We start from the raw sequence: 25,912 nt of genomic DNA, 5'->3' as shown, positions 1-25,912 counted from the left end.
AGGCACCTACATGCGCAGAAACAGAATTAAATCATACCTCCACAGAAAGAAGGTGGACATAGCTTTACTTCAGGAAACCCATCCCGCAAATGAAGCCAAGGTCAAATTGAAGGAAAGCTGGGGGGGCCAGGGTCATGGGGATGCCTACTCTAAATACGCTAGAGGAGTGTTCACCTGGATAGGCCTGGGGGTCCCCTTCAGGTTGCTGGGGACGAAAGTAGACACAGAGGGTAGATATCTGATACTATGGGGTGTAATTGAACAAGTAGAAATTTGCATTGTAAACTCATACTTTCCCAACCATGGCATATCTGCACACATTTGCGCACTCTAACCCAAACTGTTTCAACTTCGGGAGGGCTTATACATCTGGGGGGGAAACTTTAACTGTGTGAGTGACATCGCCTTGGACAGATCTGAGCTGCCATCAAACAGTACAGAGGCATCCCCACTGGCACTGAACTCCATGATAGAACTAGACCTAGTGGATGCCTGTAGAGAACGCCACCCCACAGAGCCTACTCGCACTATTCCTTACCACATGGTCTGCACACAATAATAGACTACTTTTTCATAGATAGAGCACACATGGTGCAAGTGAAATCAATACAATACATGGGTAGATCGATTTCGGACCACTCACCACTACTACTGCAGTGGGCGATGTCAGGCTCCCGGTCCCCCATACCGCTATGGGGAATGACCACAGAAGCACTCACTAATAGGGCATTCAAGGGGGAACTCGTTGATAAACTTGAGAATACATAGCGATTAACCAAGGCAGTGTAGATCACTGGAGCACGTTGTGGGAAACCCTGAAGGTAGTAATAAGAGGGGAGGTCATTGCAGGTGTGGGAGGCATCAGGAGGATGCTGAAGGAGGAACTAGAGAAACGGGGGGATGAAATACAACAATTGGAAACCACTAGCCTGGGAACCAGGGAAGAGGAAATGAAACTAGCAGAGTCCAGAACTGCTTGTAAAGTAGAATGGGGAAGACTGTCCAAATTTGATTATGTAACTCGCACCGCTAAAACACATAAAAAGGGGGACAAACCAAGCAGACTACTGGCATGGTTATGCAGGCGGGAATACCCTAGACACCCAATGACAACGCTCAAAGAGAAAAATGGGGAATTAGCTAAAACACAGAAATCGATTAACGACACCTTTGCAGCCTTCTACTCGCACTATTCCTCACCACATGGTCTGCACACAATAATAGACTACTTTTTCATAGATAGAGCACACATGGTGCAAGTGAAATCAATACAATACATGGGTAGATCGATTTCGGACCACTCACCACTACTACTGCAGTGGGCGATGTCAGGCTCCCAGTCCCCCATACCGCTATGGGGAATGACCACAGAAGCACTCACTAATAGGGCATTCAAGGGGGAACTCGGGGATAAACTTGAGAATACATAGCGATTAACCAAGGCAGTGTAGATCACTGGAGCACGTTGTGGGAAACCCTGAAGGTAGTAATAAGAGGGGAGGTCATTGCAGGTGTGGGAGGCATCAGGAGGATACTGAAGGAGGAACTAGAGAAACGGGGGGATGAAATACAACAATTGGAAACCACTAGCCTGGGAACCAGGGAAGAGGAAATGAAACTAGCAGAGTCCAGAACTGCTTGTAAAGTAGAATGGGGAAGACTGTCCAAATTTGATTATGTAACTCGCACCGCTAGAACACATAAAAATGGGGACAAACCAAGCAGACTACTGGCATGGTTATGCAGGCGGGAATACCCTAGACACCCAATGACAACGCTCAAAGAGAAAAATGGGGAATTAGCTAAAACACAGAAATCGATTAACGACACCTTTGCAGCCTTCTACACTGAGCTATATGCTCATGACGATCCATTACCACTAGCAGATATAAGAGACACGTTAGATGAAATTGGACTACCCAAACTGAGCGAGTCACAACGAGAGGCCCTAGATGCGGCAATCACTCCCGAGGATGTGACAGACGCAATACGATCCATGTCCACTTGTAAATCCTCAGATAGTGACGGGCTCCCCCCGAGTTTTACAAAGCTTATGAATCAACACTTACACTGGTGCTTTATGAGGTGTTTCAGGAGGCATACGAAACTGGAACGCTACCCAAAAGCATGAGAGAAACGCTGATAGTCCCGATACCCAAGCCAAATAAACCAATGGATGATTGTGACTCATACCGTCCATTAGCTATGCTAAACTATGGCGTCAAAATACTAACCACTATACTAGCCAAACGTTTATCCAGAGTGATAGGGAACCTCATACATGAGGATCAATACGGCTTTGTACCAGGACGTAACACAACAGCTAACATACACAGACTACAACACGTAATAGCACAGACACAACAAGATGGGGAACACCTAGCTGTGATGTCACTTGATGCAATAAAGGCATTCGATTCCATATACTGGGAATGGTTGGTAGATGTCCTACGAGAATTTGGGTTTGGGGAGAGCTTTGTGAGGTGGGCACAGGTACTATGCAAAGGCCCGAAGGCAAGGGTGAAAACAGGGAAGATGGTGTCGGGGGCCTGGACATAAAAAGGGGCACCAGACAGGGATGCCCACTATCACCCATGCTCTAAATCCTGGGATTGGAGCCCATTGCTATTTACATCAGAAAGCAATTCTTCGACGCCGGGATAAAAATATGAGGGGAACACCACATAATATCACTCTATGCAGATGACGTACTACTCTACCTGAGGGACCCAGAACACAACGCACCAATAATTCTAGAAGTATTAGACAGCTTTGTACGCTACTCTGGAATACACTTCAGCAGGCATAAATCTTGCATGTTTCCGCTCGCAGGCCTAAGCGAGATGGGAACTGAGAAATTACCAGAGGTTGGAATACAATGGCAACTAGACACGTTCAGATACCTTGGGGCGCAAATCAGGCACACACCCGAGATCACACATGAACACAACACAGTGGCTGTCATACAGGGCCTGCGCAACTCAATGAAGTTCTGGTCCAAATTACCACTGTCAATGATGGGGAGAGCATTGATCACCAAAATGATCATACTACCGAGATTCCTATACTACTTTCAAAACGTTTGCTATTACATCAAACCACCCTTCTTTCACACCCTAGAAGCACTGGTTAGGGACTTTCTCTGGGGGAAGACATGCCACAAACTAGCACTGACCACACTACCACTGCCCCACAAGGAAGGGGGTATACAACTCCCGGACTTGAAAGGTACTATCTAGCGGCACAAATGAGTCATGTCACTAAATGGCTATCGGATGAGATAACTGGGAAACGAGCCTGCTAAGAGAATTGGTTGCACCAGTGCATCTGAAAGAGATTTTATGGTCCCCGCAAAACTACAAGGGACTAGAACCCATGCTAGCGACACTGGGCAGACAAGTGTGGAGCAGGGTTAAAACAGTCCGACACTTGGTGTACCCCTACACACCTGAAATGCCTATAATGGTGGAGTCAGGAATGGTTATCACTGATCTCGCCACCATCAGATACTTAGAAAGACTGGGCTTGTATACTTGGGGAGACATATATGAAGACGGAACATTTAGAGAGCTGGACTCACTACACAAGAAAGAGGGGGTACCAGGAGGGCAATTTTTATGGATCACAGAATTAAATATGCAGCTAGAACAAACTGGGATGAATGGGCAGAGGAACCAGCAGCTAACCCCCTGATGACGGAACTATACAACTTGAGCGATGGTTGGAGGCCAGTGTTGAAATTATACGCCCAACTAAATGACAGGCCTAACCCCAGCGCCACCACACTGAAATCAAAATGGGAAAAATATCTGGGCGTAGATATCACAGAGAAAGAATGGGAAAGAGCGCTGATGTACCCCAAAGAAGTGTCTAGGAATGCTAGATTCAGACTAATACAGATGAATGTCCTATATAGAACTTACATGACCCCCATGAGGGTGGCAAGCTTTAATAAACAAACCAGATCAACTTGCCCATGGTGCGGTAGGGGAGAGCCTGACCTAATGCATATGTTTTGGGGATGTGAGAAAGCACAAAGGTTTTGGACCAAAATAGAGCAGGAGTGCAGGAAGGCTGGAATCACTAGATATGAATGGTCCCCAAAACAATGCCTCCTGGACACTTACCCTAGACTGAGTAAGATCAAACACATAAACAAATTCATGAGCATGGCATGTATATTGGCTAAGAGGACGATAGCAATGGCATGGAAAACGAAAGGTGGCCCGCAATATGCAATGTGGAAGAGCGAAATGGAAAGGTGGGTGGCAGCAGAGACAGAGGCCTGGGGGGCGGGCACAGCTGGAAGCGATGGAAATGTTAACGTCACATTTGAAGCATGGAAAGCCCTGATCAGAGATATGTTTCTCCTATCTGACGATATACCCACCTGAACAACTAAGCTCAAACGAATACATACAGAACAAAAGAAACTATACGCAAAGTCCTGACCTCGCCGTACTGTCCCACGAGTAACTAATAGAATGAACTGGATCAGCAACCCCGCGTAACATACAGCAAAATAATTCAACGGAGAAAATGAAGACAGTTGTTAATTGTTGATACGTTGTTGAAGTTGTACTACGAAAAAAGGCACTGTAATGATAATTACGAAGAAATAACCTGTAATGCACGATGTACAAATGCTAATAAAAATTGTTTAAAAAAATAATAATGAAGATTGTGTGAACATAATATAGGAGCACATTGTGCAACTTTGTGCAATGAGATTTAAAGCTCAGAGCTTCATAGAAAGTGGAAAAAGTCTCTTGAATGGGAATCTCGTATTGAGTGGATGCAGTAGTTTTGAACCCATGTAAACTGAGGCCTGGATTTATGAAATAGATGTATAGCTTGTTTCAAAGACTAACTGGCTAAGGAGGAAAGTATCAATTGGCAGAGGAACAGCTGCAACAAAATGGAAGCGTCTCTTTGAGCTAAAATAGAATGAGGGCATGGGCCCAGAGTTTTGTAGCTTGGAAGTTGTTGTTCAAGTGGCTGAAAAAGCATCTGCCACATGGCACTGTCAAAATTGGGTTAGTGGCTAAAACTGTTAAAGGGTGTCTGGGAGCGAAGATGACCGTGGGCCTATGAGAAGTTCTAATAGATTAGCAGAAAAAAGATTATAATGGGAATAGAGGCCAGATGGATTGAAATGGTGGTCACACAATGAAAGGGCACGAGAGAACACCAAGAATACATGTCCAGAGTGTCAGAGTGCCCGATCAAAGAAGCCTTTTGCTAGCTCTCTATAGCCTCATAAAGTACCCATACATAAACCAGGCATGTTAAATTTAGCATTGCGGGTCTGTGACCAAGTGGAATCCCATATTAGGGTTGTGTGTCTTGCAGAAAGAAACCCAAGAAGAGGTTTGGACTTGCATTTGCAATGTCATGAATATTGTGTGTCTAAGGGGATGGTGCCACAGTGAAGGCAGCCAATGAGATTGTGGGGATAAGATTTCCATGTACAGGTCCAACCCATTTGTATTTTGGGTGATGACTTTGTAAGGGAACATGAGGGAGATGTGGGAGTGTGTTAACTCTTCTGTAAATGTATATATACTGTATCTGCTCTGTGGTCCAGAGAGACTTGGGTTAGTTCAATTTCCAAGGAGTTGTCTAGCCTCTCTCCAAGCGACCGTTATGAAATAAACTTGGTTTAAGGACAATGTGCATTCACTTCTTAGAGGTGAGCTATTTTAGAGTGTAGAGGGTACAAAAAAAGGTAGCAGGCGCCCCTCTCTCGAAAGAACAAGGCATGATAACCTGTTCAGTGGTTATTAACCACATTGAGAGTTCGCAGCCATTGCTTTTTGCTCACTGTACCTTCACAGATGGGAAATAACCATTTGCATATCAGTCTTTGTCCCGCCCACAAGGGCAGTCCAGCACCGAAATGCTATGGCATTTCCTCTCTGAACAAGAGTACCATCAGCAACCCCATACACGTGTTTCAGCCTTGTTGGGCATCATCAGTGAGGTGAAGCTGAGCCTCTCTAAGCACAGTGAGCAGGGAGTCCACGTCTGGTTGGCCCCAGGTAACCTAGGGTGACCAACCCCAAGCAACTTTCTAAAATACAAAAAAGGTAGCAGGCGCCCCTCTCTCGAAAGAACAAGGCATGATAACCTGTTCAGTGGTTATTAACCACATTGAGAGTTCGCAGCCATTGCTTTTTGCTCACTGTACCTTCACAGATGGGAAATATCCATTTGCATATTAGTCTTTGTCCCGCCCACAAGGGCAGTCCAGCACCGAAATGCTATGGCAATTCCTCTCTGAACAAGAGTACCATCAGCAACCCCATACACGTGTTTCAGCCTTGTTGGGCATCATCAGTGAGGTGAAGCTGAGCCTCTCTAAGCACAGTGAGCAGGGAGTCCACGTCTGGTTGCCCCCTGGTAACCTAGGGTGACCAACCCCAAGTAACTTTCAAAAATACAAAAAAGGTAGCAGGCGCCCCTCTCTCGAAAGAACAAGGCATGATAACCTGTTCAGTGGTTATTAACCACATTGAGAGTTCGCAGCCATTGCTTTTTGCTCACTGTACCTTCACTGTACCTTAGAGTGTAGAGGGGCTAGTTTGCCTACGGCCAGAGAACAAGCTCGACAAGAGATGGATAGGGACATTATGGTGGAGAAAGTGGAAGATGCAATTAACAACCTGCAATCTGGGGAGACCCCGGCCGCGAACAGGATCCCTCTTGAATAATGGAAACGAATGGGAGGGGGAGCAGTGGTTAAACCAATGTTGGATATGTTCATTGAAAGTCATGAAAAGGGGAGCTCCTGAGAGATCAGAGGACTGCCACGATAGTGGTCTTACACAAAAAAGGGAAACCAACAGAAAGGTGCATGCTGTACCAACCCATTTCATTGTTGAATGGAGAGGCCAAACTTCTCACAAAAATACTTGCAAAAAAGGATGATAAGGGTGATCGATCAACTGGTGCACCCGGACCAATGTGGCTTTGACCCAGCCATAGCCATGAGAATGAACCTCCAGAAGGTACATAACGATTGCCATTGTTGTAAAAATCTACAGGGCCACAAGGCGATAATGTCTTTAGACTCAGAAAATGCATTTGATTCAGTAAGGTGGGAATTCTTATGGGCAGCCATGGGGAAAGCTAATCTGGAGCCTAACTTTGTCTCATGGGTGAATTTGTTATATACAAACCCATCCTCAAGGGTGCGGGTCAATGGATTCACCTACCAACTCTTCCCACTTCAGAGGGGTACCCAACAGGGGTGCCCTCTCTCCCTGCTGCTGTTTCTTCTAGCGATTGAGCTGCTGGTGGAAAGGATCAGGTCAGACCAAACAATGAGTGGTTTCCACTGGCCGGAGGAATGGGAAGATAGAATCTTCCTTAATTTGGATGACATCTTAATATATCTGGAGGACCCTCACAGGACAGGGCCCAGAGTGATGGAAATATTACATAAGTGTGGTACACAATGTGGGCTCAGAATAATATGGGAGACATCTGTCATTGAACTGCTGAAGTGGGGTCCTGAGGCGATACCAGACAAATGCCCCCTATAGGTTACTAACGGGTCATTAAAATGTCTTGGTATCAGAGTGTGTGTGGACGAATCACAATTTCTGGCTAACAACATGGACCCAATAATAGGCAGACTGCAAGAAGATATTGAGCACTAGGCCGCCTTGACACTTGCAATGATAGGAAGGGCCAATTTATTTAAAATGATTGCACACCCTTGTTATACATATTGCAAAACACACTGGTGGAAGTCCCCTAAACATTATTTGTCAGGATTGAGGCAATAATCAGGGGATCATCTGGGGTCAGGAAACCCTGTGGATAGCTATGAGGACACTAACAAGGTTGGTCTCGGAGTGTGTTCTGGGAGTGCCAGACATTCGCAGCTATTACTGGACATCAGAATTAGTGGTGGGGGGCAGTCCAGTCACACACAAAGTTGACACTAACAGATGCAAGTGGTAGATCCCCTATACAAATACTGTATGTCAGCCCAGGCTGGGAAAAACAGCAATCAGCAGGTCAGAGGACTGTGCAGAGCTGGAAGGAAATCCTGAATGCTATTGGGTAGAAGGGACAGTCACCAAGTGTTCCCTGCTATGTGAGAGCCCATGTATCCCGGAAGTGGGTAAGCTTGGGATTCAGTTACAGTTGATGGAAACTAGGATTCACAACCTGGGAGTGCCAGTAAAGAGATATCACTGTTCCAGTTACTGCAGGAGAAATATCGTCTACTTCAGAGGGATTGCTATATTTATGTGAGACTAAAACATGCTGTTTCCGCCCAATTCAGAAAAGAGATAGACGTCCTGGAGCATACTCCCTTGGAGATCAACCTACCCTCGGAACAACTGGATGGGAAAGCAATCACAATATTGAATCAAACACTAAATAATAATATTTTGTTACCCATGACCAAATTAAAAATGAAATGGGAGACTAACTTGGGGGCCGTTAGAGGAAGAGGATTGGGTAGAAGCACAAATAGCCACTAGAGAGGCCAGTATATTAACCAGGCTGAGGCTGATACAATATAAAATAGTGCACACAGTGTACTACTGTAGGGTGCAGCTTTATAGAGTGGGTGAGGCTGCTGACGATATCTGTCTAAAGTGTGGGAGGGGTGTGGCAACTCTAATCCATCTACTGTCTGCCCTAATGCCATGAGCTACTAGGAAAGGATACTGACCAAGCTGTCTAGATTGACGGGACGCAAGCTCCCCAGGGACGTAAAACTGCTAACACCCCATATATCGATAGACTTTGAAAGATCGGGATGGGAAAGGCAACTGATATATACTGCATTCATGGTGGTCAAGAGGGATTTGCCTACCAGGTGGGGAGCCAGGGAAATCCCCATGGCAGGACTGTGTAAGGGGGGAATTGTGTAATGTAGGGGGATGGAGAAAATAACGTATAGGAACAGGGGCTGTGCTGCAAAACATCAGTGGATCTGCGGGAAGTGGGAATAGGCAATGTGAAAAATGGGAGGTGGCATCTCACAACACACAGCAGTGACCTACTGGAAAGCATAGACAGCAGGCCAAGATGGATTGTGTTGTAGGAATAGTGGGAACTTGGGTTGCACGTGGGAAGTGGGAGGAGGGGGAAGGTGACCTGCCATGTGGTTGAAAGTTGTATGTTCTTTAAGTTGAGTAAAATAAACATTGTTTCATATAAAGAAGGTGTGTTGGTAACCCATACAAGATTCACAGATGTGTTTGATGCTAAAGAGGTGCCAAAAGTATTGGAAATTAGTCATTTATTGCTCAATGCATTAAGAGCTGAAAGCAATCACAAAATAGACCCTCGCATAGGTGTACATTGACTACATGCAGGCAGAACAGCTTCACTAGGTTCATCGGTTGCCTGATCTGATTTAGGTTTCAATGTTAGAGGACTATACACATCAAGAATATCTTCTGGAGATTCTTTCTTTGGGGGGAGTACATGAAGTGCCAGATAAAGTCTGCTGTAGCTTTTCTGTTTCAAGGGACTGCCAAATTTGGTTGCTTGCTCCTCTATCAGCTCCTTCAGTAGGGCATCTTTCAGAACTTTGTCATAGATTTCGAGCATCATTTTGTAGACTCCTCGTACCAGCATCCCTCTGTCTTTGATAATCTCCTCTAAGATAGACAATCTCATCAAGATAAAATGTATCATCCTCAGGAAATTGTTTGTGATGTCACGTCATGAAAATGTGTGCCATTTAGCACAAAACTTGCTAGTTGCTGATGAATAATATCTGTACATAAAATAAGATGGACTCTGCTTAGGGGAAAGCAGACTTACTTAAACTGGCTTTTACCCATTCTGAGAGATTAGTTATTAGGCAGTATGTGCCGCTCTTTGCAATGCCCCACGCTGTACTACCAATGCACTGCTAGACATGCCAATAGCTCATGACTGCCACTCAGTTACCATGTTCCATGCTGTAGCATAGAGACAGTCTATATTCAGATAACGACCCAAAGACACATTAAGGAAGGAGACAAAGTTTATACACACACACTTAAAAATAGTTGAGCCAAATCAGATCCCTTTGCTAAGATATAAAGAGCAGAAATTTGGAAATAGAAAAAGAACTAGACAAATATCTCTGTCAATAGTGTCTCCTTTATGAAACCGGCGGGATTTGAGGTGACTCATATGAGTGTCCCGGTCACTGTCGCTTCCACCAAAGAACACTGGAAATGAGGCGACTTGAAAGAAAGAAATATAGTCTTCATCAAAGCCACACATGCCTAAGAATTGGCTCTATGGCTGAACAAATACATTGGGGTTGAAACAGGTGGATGGACAGACAATAAACTCTTTCACACAATCACTTTTCAGCATACAGGATTCTTTATCACCAGCCCTGTGCAACAACCTATGCCTTGTGCACAGACTAAATATATTTTTTTCATTTAATCAAGAATAATTCACATAAGGGTACTGACTTTCTACACTTATGGTAACCCCTTCTAAATACAGTGTATAGATTCAAGTGCTTAATACCACTGACAGTCAATTGTCCCCTGACCAGATGGTGTTTTCAGAGCTCTCTTCCTGACAAACCCAGAATAACATTTACCAGAGACAAACACAACAAACACAAACAATCAAAATCTTAAATATTTAACAAACCTCCCTCTGAAAGTATCGACTCATTGTTCAGTTGGCCAAATACTCCTAGACCCCTAGATGTTAGCATCAGTGAGATCCCCATAAGCAAAAGATCATTCCTTCTCTTTGGGGCATGAGAAATCAATGAAAGACTCACTCATGACTCACCTGGGGTGGCTTTCAGGCAATGAAATTCGAGCACAAGATACCAAAATCTCCCACAGCAAACAGACTCAGTACTCAAACCTCTGAGGTAGTTGGTTCACCAAATCGTTAATAGCGGCACTGCGGGGTGAACACAGACAACATGAACATATAATCCTTCTACAATCCAAGACTATTACCCTGTTTGTTTATTGACCGGTCTTTATACACTGATTTAAATAGAATGAGTGGAAGATTTCATGACCTCAGTAGGGAGGAGTTTGATATTCCTGAGTTAACATAATAAATGACACGGTACAACAAGCCACATTTTTTAGAAACATGTTTAACTGACAAAAGTATAAGTAATATCGATAAAGTTCCTTCAAACAAATGTTGCTAGAAGAGTTAATGGCTTAATTGTATTAGAGCTACACATCTGCGTTGGAACTCCCCTGAAGGCTGGAAAATGACATTTTGTGTCTGAATTTTTCTGGCTCTACAGAGTCAGCCATTGTGTTAATTGGGATATCATGGTTTTCATCCTACTCTCCATGCCAGAGCGTAACCTCCACCACAAAGGTGAATGCCCACCTGCGGCTGTGGCAGGTTTTGCGCCAGAAAATAGGGATGTATCCAAAGCAGTGTCTGGAGAAAGTTGGCTCTCTCCGAGTTAGTTCAAGAGACACTACTACCTCTGAGTACCTGACAGGTTTATTATAGGACAACAATATTGTCATGGATCCACATTCCTGGGTAACCTATCTATGAAGGCTTTTTATGTTTGTATGATACACCTTAGGTATTATCAATATCTTCCCTACACACTATTATCACTAAACCAACAAGTGTGTGCACTTGTAAGATAGTGTCTTCTGAACTCATATATAGAAACACATTAATAATGCTCTCACTCGCTTGCTTAGCATTTACTCTCTTATAGAGATAATATATGAATGTTAAAAATACAATAGTCAAGCAATATACAGTTCCTAATGATAGCAATAAAGGAGCAGAGCAGATACCCAGCATCCTACTACTCTAAAATGTTAAAACTACCTACTAGTTGTGCCCCCAAAATATTAAAGCATGCATTAAAAATCGGAATTTTGGGGAAATTGGAAAAGGGCCAGTTTTCAGTCCAGCGACTTTAATTACAGTCTTGGCCTGCCCATTAAATCTTAAAGATTTTGTGGCCGGCAGTGTCCTCCAGGTCCTGCTCCTTCATGGTTCAGCATAGAATGCCCTTTGATGAAATCTTGGAAACTTCTCCTTGAATGCTAAAGCAGCTTTCTTTTAAAGGCTAAGTCCACCCCTGTTTTCCTGTTAGCTATCAACATTCTAACAGATAATGATGTCATTAATGTCATCAGCAGAAACATTGAACAAAACATCTTGCTTGTTCATATTTGAAATAAAGACAATGTTGTTGTTTTCTGTCACTTGCATATTAAATTGGGTGCTTGAGCAAGATTGGCCTTTTCCAATGCATATCCCAATTAAGCATTTAACTCTGGTTAGTGTTTTTTCAGTGTTAGCCTGGACTTGTGTTTTTGTGTTTGTAATAATTCAAGCGCCTTGGCACGTGCAATGCAATAAAAAATACTGATAAAGTGACAATTCACTCATTAAAGCATAGCGAGAAGATTTGTTTTGAAAACCAATGTACCAGATATGCTTGTTATTTATGCAATCGCTTCTCTTATACATGCTGCATTGAAAAAATGAAGTTTAAACCTGTTCATATTATAGACCTATAAAGCAATTTTTGACAGGGCACATTTGAAATCCTGATTTGTGACACCTGAAATCTTCCACTCTTTCCATTGAAGTCAATGTACTAACACAGTCTATGTTTGAATGGGGATTGTGTGTTCTTGCCTGGGTTCACCATGCATTGCTGCTATTAAAGATTTGGCAAACAAATCTCCCCCGAGATTTGAGTCCTGTATCTTGTTTCCATGGTAGCCCACAAGGCATTGCGATTACAAAGCAGAAGAGACCAATAAGGCACTGCAGAGATAGGTCATAATAAAAGACAGGGGGCTGATGTGATAAACGCTTCCTTGTTCGTTAGTCTTCTGAAAATGTATTTAAAGGGCCTTCTTCGTTTGTTCAGAAGTTCACTTTTATAGATGGGTATACTATGTCAAGTTGCTTCCTCTATTGCAATGAAAATAAACTATGTTGTGGGTTGCAAACTGAAATCATAGATTGGAGTTTGTGTTTGAGCAACTTGTGCCCATGGCATTAAGCCATGTAGAGTGCTGACACAGTCTTTGTGGTTGCACAGTCGCTAACTCATGTGCTAATGGAGAAATTGGCTGAATATAGTGCAGCCCAAAGCTTGTGTATTCTGGCCACAGACATGTATATCCATAACCCTTCTTGAGTTATAACCTTAGCTATGTAAAGACAAGCTGGATAAAAACTAAAACTTTGGCTCACAACATGAGAATGTTCTTATGGATTTCTGGTTTCTTGTGTGCCCTTATTTTTTGTCTATATCACTTGTTTGTAATGAGTAATATTAAGCATATTTTGATATAACACACAGTACAAATATAATTGTTTCTTGGTGCATAATGGGAGTGTGCCATTTTAAAATGCTTCTGTGAATCAGGCACTATGAGTGTTTTTCTAACTCATTGGTGCTTCTTTCAACAACTTCAAAAGGATGATGGGATAAGTTCTTCCTGCTACCATTCTAACCTTTGCTCTTCACGTTGAACACAAACATATCTGCAGAAGCTTTGTTCACCCACTGAGCTATGTTACTAAAGAGTAACAGCAAGGAATGTTATAGTAATATAGTCCACATTTAAGGTTTATCAATATAACAAACACGTTGCAGGGAGATTGGTAGAGGTTTGTGTGCTGTTACAATGATTATCAAATCCCCCAAACTTCTTTAACCTCGGGAGCTAGCAAATCCCTTTTGGCAAAGTGTGCCCATGACTACCACAACGTATTTTAGCATAGAGTCATTATATCCAGAGATTAGTCAAGGTGCTGTCAGTTTATCATGGGCCAGACCTGAGGGTAGGAAAACAACTTGTGAACCAAGGTTTCCAAGGTCCATGGTGCTTTTCAGGACAATTGTAATCATCACTGATACCCCAGCAGTACATCTTGTCTTAATGTTACCTCTTTTGTTCTATGAGTTTCATAAACTCATGCCAATCTTGGACATTCTGAAGGTTTTATCTGGTGGTTCATAATACAATGAGCATCCATGGGTTTTCTGATAAACCAGTTTTGACAAAGTTAAGGTTTATGCCCTGATTAAGAATGTCCAAAAGGTCAGGGGTAGACATGAAGGCTCTCCAAATCTTTTTGCCAAAAACTGGTGACATCATGTACTGACCTAATTTCTGAGTATAGGTCAGTGTCTTTATCTCTTTCCAAACGGAAATAGGCAAATGCACTGTCCCATCCCAAAATGTAGGAATCTAAAAAAATATTTGATTACGTATTTCACTTTTTATGTAATTCTTCAACCCTTCGACAACAGTCACACTATACATAATGTTGTATATGATGTTGTGCATTCTATGTAATGTGGGATATTATGTAATATAAGATAGCATAAGCCATAACCTTGTAGGGTTATAAAATGTATCAAAGCTGATGCACCACTATTGACACTACTCCTTTCCTATTCAACAAGTTAATGGTATTTTATTTGTTAGTTGAAGGATGCCTATAATACAGCGATTGCAAAATGATGAATGAGAGTAATGTTTATACAGTATAAGAAACGGGAAAGGTTTCAAGCTGAGATGGTACCAAACAAAAGACCTTGATGAAATGTCTGAAAATAGTCTCCTTTATGCGCAAAAATGTAGTAAATTCTATATTGAAAAACAAATGTTTCGTGGTTTTACCTCTTCTCATTACTCTTATGGACTTACAATAGAAAATGTGGCCCGGGAGAAACAATCATAACTTACCTGTTGCCCTCGTGCTCACATAACATCTTTGCGGCTAGACTCCAGTCTGTGGCTCCAGGTTTGTCTTCAACCCATTCCTTTAGCTTGCAGACTCCCTCCGCTGTCACATTGCTCATTATGATCTCCTTGAATGGTTCGCATACTGCCAGAAGCTCATGCATTGTTGGGCCCAGGGTGAATGAAAGCAAGGTGTCTCCTTTTATCATTCCTGGTTGGAAAAAGGTAGTCAGGAGTGATCTGTTTATAACTTTTTTATTTAGTTATTTTTAACAATCCAAATGTACATTGTGGGTCACATTCTCCAAAACCAACTTATCTTAATGAGATGCACGATTGCACAGTGCAGTGCATGCATTTTCAAAGAATTTACAAAGAAAACAAAAATAGTGCAATAATCAAATGATCAAAACAGTGTACATTTTTGTGCAAAATATGCACAAACAAGTGGCAATTTAATGGCACATCTAACCGATGGGCATGTTTCTGGTGTATTAAAAAGTGCATTGCGTCAGATGAGCCAAAATTGAGTGCATGTACCCTGAAAACACACAGAAACGTGTTTTGGCCAATTTGTTTATAGTTCATCCTCTTTTTGTATTATTTAAATAGTATGTCTCTGATTAAGAGAGTAATACACTTTTTCGGAACTTCATATGTGTGATGAGTCTCATGTCTAATGTGGATCACTTTCCCTGTTGATAGGGCTGTACCATTTAAATGTGACAGGTGGTAGTATGGCCATGCCATTCAGGAATGTTGTTGAGAAATGTCTACTTCCGTGTTGTCATAAAGGAAAGCTATGCTTTTAATTTACATACTTATGTAACAAAATGTCAGTAAGAATGTTACCACTAGCCAGCCCCAAGGCAAGTTCTCTACTTTCTAGTGTCCTCTCATTGTTCTGCCCATACACATTACAACATGTTGAATCTCTTAAGAGAGGCCGAGATACTGACCTCTGATGACACTTGCATGTCTGGTACAGTAATTGACCAGTAACCTGATCATGAGACAACCATGTCTCTGCAAATTGCTTTTCCGCAAACTGTTGTTCTATAGCAGAGTGTTGGTAGAGGTAGCTGTCGTGTGTAGCTCCTCGGAAGTTATAATTCACATTTATGATGATTGTGTGTACATCACACACCATCTGTGCATGCAGGGAATGCATGTGCCTCCTATTCCCGTTCTACAGCCATAGGGGGAGTAGGCCCCACATGCGTGCAATGAATGGCACCACATGCCCAGTGAACCCAGCTATGTCATCATCATCATCATCATTAACATTATTCGGAAAATAAATATCGATTAAAGTACAATTTTCACAATACAAAACATTAAAAGCAAAATTTGCATTAATATCAACATCATTCCTAATTTAACATCATTATGTACAAAGTATATATATCATTATAAAACCAATGTAGACTTGTTTAAATCCAATCCTTAAAATCGCAAACATATACGCACACATCCTAACCCATCCTTATACTCTGGCAAACTAGTGATTTTTCTAATCTCTAACATTCTCTTGTTAAATGCAGATCTTAACAATTTTGAAACTGATAACACAGATACAGGCTGGGTGCAACATTTCAGGGCTCAGATAGCTGACGGGATTGGGAAATGGTCTAGGTGGCTCCAAACAGGGGTGAGCCAACGCGCCCTTGCCCGGCAATGAGCCCGGCAGAAAAATAAAAGATGCACCTCATCCTCACACCCCTTGCCACAAAGAGGGCATAGGGTGGAGGAACAGGACCGATTTTTCCTCTTGGCAGACTTGTGGGCCAGCAGGAGTGTGCCTAATCGTAACTTTGCAAACCAGCTTTTTGTTTCACTGGCATTTGGAGGTCCAGATAAACCTCCGAACCACAGATGTCCTTAAGCTGTAAATAAGCCCTAGATGTTTTCCCATTGGGCAATTATCAATCATCATAATTCCTGCCCACTCTCTGAATTTATTCTTAACCACCACTTTGTAGCATCTGCCCAACCTTGTGGGATCACTCCATAGATCCACCAACCCAATGTTAAAAAGCATGGTTCTTACATGCCTAAACCAATAACGTTTTTTACCACTTGGTAATGAAAGCAGCTCCTCCAAACCTTCCCTAAACAAAACGAAAGCTGTATTGTTCCAGATCCGCAACCAGTATAACACTGGCTGCATTATAATAGCATATCGGATCTCAATGAGGCGTGGAGGGCGCATGAGCAGGTAAACCAAACAATGATTTCAAGAATCTATTTGCGGCTATCTGAATAGGGGCACAATCATTTGCATGCTATAGTTCTGCTCCATAGGTTACCCTCGGGATTGTCTGTACCTGGTACATCTCAAGAGGTACAGAAAGAACCTCTCCATCAAGTCTTGTTACTAACTTCCTAATGAGGCCACACTTGCGCACGTTCGATAACGAACACTTTACTATCTGGTCCTGCCATTTTAGTTTGTTTGAGAAAATCAACCCCAAATACGTGTACGAATCCACAAACTCCAGAGGCTGGACATTTAATTGGAAATTCGCCCGTACTCAGGCCTTTTTCCCAGCACCGGCACACCGCATAGTTTTAGTTTTAGAAATGTTGATTTTAATGCCTTTTGCAGTACACAACCTATTAAAAACGTCCAATTGGTTCTGCAGGCCAAACAAGGTTTTTTGACAGCAAAACTGTGTCATCCGCAAACAACAATAGGGTCAATTTTCTGTTACCCAACATTGGGGAGTACCTTGCAGCTTCTAAAAATGTACGGACTATGCTATTAATATATAATAAGAATAACAAAGGTTCTGCAAAGCACCCCTGCCTAACCCCAACATCAATAGATACTGGATGGGTTAACTCGCCAGACGGTCCCCAACGCATCCGTGCCAAGTTGCCCTAATATAAAGATATAATGGCATTACCCAAGGATGAGGGGATGCCTAGTTCCTCTAGAATGGACCACAAAGAATCCCTCACCACAGTATCAAAGGCCGATTTTAGATCGACAAACGCCAAATACAAGCATTGTTAATTGAAAAGCGCGTATTTCTGCCATAAGAGGTGAAGCCTCATAGCCTGGTCTAACATGGAGATACCCGCTCTAAATCCCACTTGCACATTGGAAATAATTCCTTTGCTGGAAACCCAATCCACCAAGTGGAGCTATGTCATAAAGGCCCCCATTACTCCCCTGCCCTTGTATGTACATCCTAGGGTATGTCTGTATGTACACAGGCAGATGCAAGGGTCACACAGAGGTTCAGATGTATTGCCTGTGAATGTGAGGTCTGTGAGATCCCTGATGTAGCGACACTGATCTTCTACAAGGAGAAAGTGGCAAAAAAATGCAAGGCTGGTACTAGCTTTGCATGTCGTAGTATGACCTGTCTTTACAATGTAGATTAAGTGAGGCCACACTACGACACTCTGACTGTCTTTGAATCTCCAGTATTACTTGGGGGAGGAAGGGTAACAGTACTTCAGGATGACCTTTCATGTGCCAGTTTGACCAGGAGAAACTTTCACTGATAAATAGTTTGGAACAATTTCACAATGTGATGGTCTTTTTTTACTGGGTTGTGTGTTCTGATTGCAGTGTCATGTGTCAATATTTTTAATGGCCAAATCACTGATCAATAGGTTTTGAGCCATTTGCTTTGTTCTCTTGAAGAAGCATTTTTTTGAGCAAATAATTTGCTTAAAATGAATTAATAGGGTTTGGGGAGAGTGTTTTCCCACTTGTGTTGGACACTCCCCTCTTGCATGCTTAATGTGGCTGCTGTACCTAATTTCCGCCCAGTTTGAAAATCTTTTTCGTTCCTTTTTCACATGGTCTGTGCGCTACCGCATCCTGGAAATACACATTTCCTTTCCTAGCACATTTAGGGGCAGAGGCTCACAGTGCATTTCACAGGGCAGGCCGCTAAAGCACCATTCATTGTGAAATTGAAACATAAACAGTATTTCTATCTCTGAGGGATAGGAATACAAGTACGACAGCATTGTTTTATATTGCTGCAGTCACATTTAAAACAAAATCCATAATGGAGTTAGAATGCATTGGACCCCCTCAGTCACAAACAGGCACTGTGAACATTTACTAATTTCTGCATATTGTAAAGGCCAACCACTTTGGCGATTCAAGATGTGCATTGAAAAACACAGAAACTCACCCTTACACAAATAGCTGAGGAGGTCAAAAGGGCGTCTAAATGTGTGAACCTAAGATGCACACATTTGAATGACATTTGTGGATTGGGCTGCACCTTTTTTTGGCACAAGTGATGAGAAGCCACCAGTGTGAAATTAAGTAACTATGTTATTCATGGAGGATGGCATTAAAAACCTGATCCTCAGTATTAATGTCACATTCCTCCAGAGAGGGCGGTATAAACTTCTGCCTAACTTGTTTTAAATGGTCAAAGGCTAAGAACAAATGCACCAGCGGAACAGTCCACTCCTCATATTCCCTCAAAAATTACTCTGCAGGGAGCACACGATTTTTTTTATTTTCTAATTGATTGCATTGAAATTGTTGATATAATAGGACAATTGCTCAATCGGAAACCTTTTAAAAATATCTCTACGATGCAGAAATATCCACGTAACTTCTAATATATTCCTTTGCAGGTTATTTTTCTAAGAAGTATTAAAAATCCCCCCTTCACATCCCAGCAAATCACGTCTTTGGGCCTCATTACACGGTAGGCGTTATGGATTTAACGTTACCGGTAACAGAATACCAGTAACGTTAAATCCTCATGCGGATTACTACCCGGCTCACCGCTATTAGCGGCACCACTAAGTGCGGTGCCACTAATAGCGGGCAGGCCGCATGCGCGTGACACTCCATCCCGTAAATTACGCCATGCCGCTATTAGCACAGCATCACATGGCTAGTGGACATGCCAATAGCAGCATGGTAAAGCCCCTCAAATCCCTTACCGCCATGGTGCTAATACTGGCATCGCAAACCACCCGTTAAGAGAACTGAGCAGTGTTCCCACCTGCCACAGGTGCACACAATCAGCACAGGTGGAGGCAATGGAGACTGTGGCAGCTCAAAAGGAGCACACCACACCCCTTCCCACACCAAGATGGTTCCAATACTGACAGCATTACATGGCCTGGAGGACCTCATTGCAGCACAGCTGCAACAACAACAGGCAGCACAAAGGAGACGCAGGAGGAGGAGGAGGAGGAGGGTAAGACAGGCACAGCAAGCACCACCACGGCACTTAATCATACCACAGAGGCACCCACCAATCCCCAGGATCAGAGCCAGTCCATTTAACCTAACCCCTGAGCAGATACACACCCTGTACCGTCTGGACCGGGATACCGTCACCAGCATCGTGGACATGATACACAACGACATTGTGAGCCTCATAGACATCAGAACTGCCATCCCCCCACTACTGAAGGTGGTGAGTGTGCTCCACTTCCTGGCCACAGGCACCTACCAGCATACAGTGGGACAGATGCATGGCATCTCACAACCAGTATTCTCCCGCACGCTGAACCAGGTACTCGATGCCCTCCTGAAGCATGCACCTGAACACATAACCATGCCACGGACTGCACAGGAGATTGCAAACACAAAAGTTGGATTCTATTCACTGGCAGGCATACCAAGTTGCATCGGGGCCATCGACTGTACCCATGTGGAATTGGTGGTCCCACATCACAATGAAGTAGTCTACCGAAAAAGGAAGCAATTCCACCCCATCAATGTCCAAATGGTATGTGACGCCAACAAGCTAATCACACATTGCTGTCCCCGATTCCCCGGATCAACCCATGATTCCATGGTCCTGCGGAACTCAACTATCCCACGCTACATGGAGCGACAAACCGCACAACGTTCGTGGCTACTTGGTGAGTAGCAGGGCAAGCACATGGCAGTGTGATTTGGGGGGGGAGAGATACATACTCCAACTGGGTGTGTTTTGGGGGGGGAGATACATACTCCAACTGGGTGTGTTTTGGGGGAGAGAGATACATACTCCAACTGGGTGTGTTTTGGGGGGAGAGATACATACTCAAAATGGGTGTGTTTTGGGGGGGAGAGATACATACTCCAACTGGGTTTGTTTTGGGGGGGGAGATACATACTCCAACTGGGTGTGTTTGGGGGGGGAGATACATACTCAAAATGGGTGTAGCTTGTCGTCCGCCGGACAAATACACATACAGATGTACGCCAATGTCCATCTGGGAAGACCGCAACATACTTGAGATGAACCGACATGCAGGTATAAGCTACACAACATAGATAACAATCCAGATCTAGAAACATTAAACATCCATCCACATACACATTGCACAACATTCCATGCCACAAAATATTACATTTTACACATGCCATCAAGAGAGCCATCCTGAATTAGTCCACCCCAACATCAAATATGTAATGTGCCCCATAATGCATGCAAATGGATTAACCCTAGCCATAGCATTTCACCACGCACCTATACCACCACTGAAGCGATGCCTCTCTGCATGGCAACATCAATGTTGGTATGGCAGTACACTAGCAGTGCAGAACTACATCTCCCTGGCCCCAGGGACACCAGAGACCTAGCCTCACCCAGGACATGTCAATTACTGCTGGAGGCATTGATGGGGCATGTCCACTTGCAGGGTGTAGCTCCCCCTTGCACATTGCTGTCACACAGACCATCTGCATGTATGCTGTCAATTGTGTACGTGAATCACAATGCAATGCCAATTTGTGTCATTTGAACAGGCCGCTCTTGAGGTGAACAGTGACAGGAACCCGTTCCCTCCCCCATACAGGTGATGCGGGCTATCCCTTGAAGAGCTGGCTCCTCACACCTGTACGGAACCCACAGAACAGGCACGAGGAGGAATACAACCGTGCACATACCCGGACCCGCATCGTGATCAAGCAGACCTTTGGCCTTTTGAAGTCACGTTTTAGGTGCATTAGCAGGTCTGGTGGCGCTCTCCTGTATGGACATGAGAAGGTGTCCAAGATCACCATGGCATGTGTCATGTTGCACAATATGTGTATCAGACGGAATGTGCCACTGCCCCCTGACGTTGAAATAGAAGCACCTGATGAGGATGATGATGGTGATGAGGACGGAGGTGAAGGGGATGCAGGTCTTGCAAGAGGGGATGGGCAGGAAGGACGTGCTGTGAGACAGCATCTGATCAACCAAATATTCTGAGGTATATGTTTTCGTACTGTCACATGGATATTGTTAGTAATGCACTGGTGTATGTTTGTGAGCACGCAATGGACCCTGTTGCCAATAAAGTACACAGACACAATGAGGATGTCCAGGCCTGTGTTTTGAACATAAACCAGTGTATTCAGTAATGAAAAGGTGAAAAAGTGCAAGTCCCCGAACATCCCAACACCCTTCCTCCCACCCCCCACGACACACCCATAACACCCTTCCCCCCACCCCCCACGACACACACATAACACCCTTCCCCCCACAACAGTTCCTCATGTGTCTGCCATGTATGCATTTGGCCATGCACGCAGTGGAATTTCCATCAACCCCCTATTTGTCATTGTCTGTGGCAGCATTTTGGGAATGGGCAGATGAGCACCTGGTGATGCATGTTGAGCGCTGGAGGGGGCTTGTCTGTCTTGATCCTGAAGATGATGATGGGGCAGACTGTCCTTGTTGCAAGAAGTGGCGGTCCATGGCGTCAGCCATGCGAGATAGGACCTCCCTGAGCCTTGAAATCTCAGTACACAGCCTGTCAGTGTTTGAGTCCATCCTGTCAGTGGAGTGCCTCGCCGTCTCCGCAATGTTTTCCCTGAGATGGGCAACCTCCTCAACATGCTTCCCAACCAGCACAGTCAATTCTCGTTGACGCTCCAGGATGGTGGTCAGTTGGAGGGCAGTGCTGGGTGATTGTGCACTGGATGCAGTGCCCTCAGAAGCATCCACTGCAGCTGGTGAAGCCACCATGGGGGACATAATGGCAGGATTGTTCTCTTCAACAGTCACATCAGACCCTGGGGTGTGGAATGGTGCAGGCTCTGCGGTACTAGGGGGGATTGGGGTGTGCATCCCCATTGGGTCAACTATGGTGTCCTCAGGATCAGACAGGGGGGCAGTGGCAGCTGCCTCACCAGCGGAGCTTGCCGCAGCTGATGGTGGGCTCTCGGTGGCTGCTATTGGTGCCTGTGGGATCTCCTCCAGTAGTGTGGCTGCAGTTTGTGGTACAGCTACTGCTGCCCTGACAGTGGCACTACGTCAGTGTTTCATGGTCATCAGGTGTGACCTTCCCCCTTGCCCCTGGAAGTTGTGGGGGTGTCCTCCGATTCCTGGGCCCTTGGCCTCTTACTAGTCGCTGGTGCCAGGGATGCATCAGCGGCATCCTCGCCATCTGTGTGTGAGCCTGTCAGGGACAAGAAGGGGGATGGCATTGGTTGATTTTCAATATACTTAATGCAGTTAACATCAATGATGCAGTTGTGGCCATTGGGACTTAGTAGTTGTGGATGCAGGTGATGTGCCAGTTCAGTGCCTCATCCATGCATGGTTGTATTTGGAACTTGTGAATGGTGATGTGCGCATCTGTGTGTGTTTGGGTCTGACACTGACATGGGGAGGGATGGATGCATGTGTGGATGTGTGTCCATGCATGAGAGGAGTATGTGCTGACATATGGGTCAAACAGTACATTCACATCGCATTTTGTCATGTGTACACTCACCTGCATCCAAAGTGGTACCCACGCCGACCTCCATGCTGCCTACTCCCTCGATGGATTCAACTGCAATGAGGTTCCCACAGGTCTCCTCCCATTCTTTAAGTCGGATGGGTGAACCAGCTCCTCTTTCACTGGCAATCCGGTGGTTCTCCGCAAGGATGCCCTCACCCGCAGCCTGAGGTCGCCCACCTTTTCCGGCACTCACGCACTGTGCGGGTGCTGGTGCCGACTGCACTGACTTTTACTGCCACTTGTTCCCAGATGGCTTTCTTCTTCAGTATTGTGGGCCGCCGCATGTCATTAGCAAAAACGACATCAGCATTCTCAGCCAGGGTCTGTGTAAGCATATTCAATTCCTCAGGAGTGAATTTCTCTTTGCGCTGCCTGGCAGCGCTTTTTTTGAAGGCCTTGGGCATGATGCAGGTGTACAGGATGATTTCCAACTCTGAACAACTCGTAACAGGTCCAGGGGGCAGAGGATGGCAATGGATTGTATTTTTGAAGATGGCCGCCGTGCTATTTCCCGTTCCTGTGCGATGACGCTATTTCCGGTTCCGCAAAATAACAGTCACCGCTAATAGCGGTGACCGATATTTCCATGCAGCAGGAGGGCAGAGGTGCAATCAGCACATTGGTCGAGGGCGGTAGGTGACTTTATTGGTTCTTTAACGCCATGGCAGTAGGGGGTTTACCGGCATGGCGCTATGCTCGTGTCCGCAAACTCGTAATGGTACGCTATTGCCGCCCTCCTGTGAGGTCATACACGTTAATAGCGCCATGCCGGTAAATTCCGTTTTTTACCGCGTACCGTGTAATGAGGCCATCTGTATATCCAATGCATTAAGATCTGCTTAGGAGTGAGATCTGCTTATTGACCTTGCTCAGTCCTTAATACTTTTTAAGCATGGAACCACAAACCAGGCATAATCTTTACAAGAACATACGCATGATATGTCACATACACATAAAATCCCTACGATGGAACCATATTGTGTCAGCTAAATCTTCTTGCAAAGACACACCTATGCATGTGTAATGGTCGGTGATCCCACGGAACCCACTGGCATCCGTAAATTATATTCACACGCAAGAGATATTTGGCCTTTATGATGTGAACTCGTGGGCAAATCAGAAACATTGAAACGTCTGCAGACATTGGCAGATCACTCATAGCCATTCGAGAGGGTTGGAGTACTGATAAAAGGCCCAGTGTTGTATAATAACATTAATAATGCACTGGAGGCTGCTGGGTTGCCGATGAGGCTTCTTTATTCATTGTTGAACATCATCTTCTTAACTGCACAATAACACTGCTTAAATGAATGGGCAACAGGCCCATTAAGTTTGCTCCAACTCAAATGAGTTTATAGTCTGTAAAGATATCTTCAGGTCGGTCTATTGGAGGAGCACACGGGAGCCGATGCTGCTCGTGCCTTCTCTCCGGCTCTCTCAGCTCCGGAAACGCGGGAGCCACACTTCCGCTTTATTGGCGAGATCGCGCGAGACCCGGAAGTCTCGCAACATCTCTACACACCTCCCTTTGACAATGCAAAACAAGTTACTGCAAGACATAGTCATTGTATCTCACCGGTCTTCTGTGTTCCCTTCTCGGCCGGTCATCCCTCTCGCCATTGGCGTCCTGGTTATGATCATCTTCTTGCTCCGCTATGGGTGCATCTGCTTCAATCTCCTCTTCTTCAACTTCTCTTCTGCCTGTGTCTGGTTCTCATTCCCTCTCCACCTCCTTGTCCGGTACTTCATGGGTTCGGGTCTTTCATGGGTCTTTTCTCTCTCTTGCCTCTTTTCAAACATGGCTACTCTCTCCATGTTCCATGTGCGGCCGTCCTCAGTACGGCCGTGGTTGGTTCCTCTGTGAATCACTTTTATGGGTCTGCTGAACCTTGAGCCAGTCATTTGATCTTTGGTCAGTAAACGTATTTTGATCCAATCTCCTCCTTTTACTTCCCACCCTTGTTTTGTCCTTCTTCTTCTGTCGCTCCACTTTTTCATGCATGCTTTGCTGTTCTCTATTCTCCACACTACTTCCGACATGTCTACTTCTTCGTCTTCTCTTAATCTGGCCAACCATGGTGGCACTAGTGTGGAGGCCGCTCTCCTCCCTCTCAACATGCAAAATGGGGAGATTTGGGTGATACCGTTGGGAGTCAGTCTGTGAACTGCAATGGCCTCTTTGGTCGTCTTGAGGGGATCCATTCCCGAGGCGGTCGCTAATTGGATGGCTCCTTTGATAAATCTGTTGTCCCTCTCCACAAGCCCATTGGCCTGGGGATGATATAACGCTGCTTTCTTCTGATAAATGTTGTGTTTCTTCAGAAACAGTTCCATGACTCTGGATATTAACTGTACCCCATTGTCTGTCACTAACTCGCTGGGGAGCCCTTCCCTCTGGAAGATGGCGGTAAGGACTTCTATCACGGTGGCGGTCGTGATGTTGGGGACAAACTCAGCTTCGACCCACTTCGATAGGTAATCCACTACCACTATGCCAAATC

The 25,912-nt window shown here is 44.5% G+C and overlaps 1 protein-coding gene across 1 annotated transcript in view; it reads right to left on the bottom strand.

Annotated features, from left to right (window-relative positions):
- Positions 1-25,912, bottom strand: part of LOC138579884 (nicotinamide N-methyltransferase-like) — an 81,912-nt gene that overhangs the window by 13,916 nt on the left and 42,084 nt on the right. Inside the window, exon 2 of the mRNA XM_069650109.1 lies at positions 14,712-14,919. Coding sequence (XP_069506210.1) covers positions 14,712-14,919 — 208 coding nt within the window. The remainder of the gene's footprint in view (positions 1-14,711; positions 14,920-25,912) is intronic.

This window comes from Ambystoma mexicanum, chromosome 3p (genome assembly GCF_040938575.1).
Source record: "Ambystoma mexicanum isolate Mex_15411 chromosome 3p, UKY_AmexF1_1, whole genome shotgun sequence".
Taxonomy (NCBI): domain Eukaryota; kingdom Metazoa; phylum Chordata; class Amphibia; order Caudata; family Ambystomatidae; genus Ambystoma; species Ambystoma mexicanum.
Note: the sequence above shows the minus strand (reverse complement) of the source record. Positions and strands in the feature narration are given on the sequence as shown.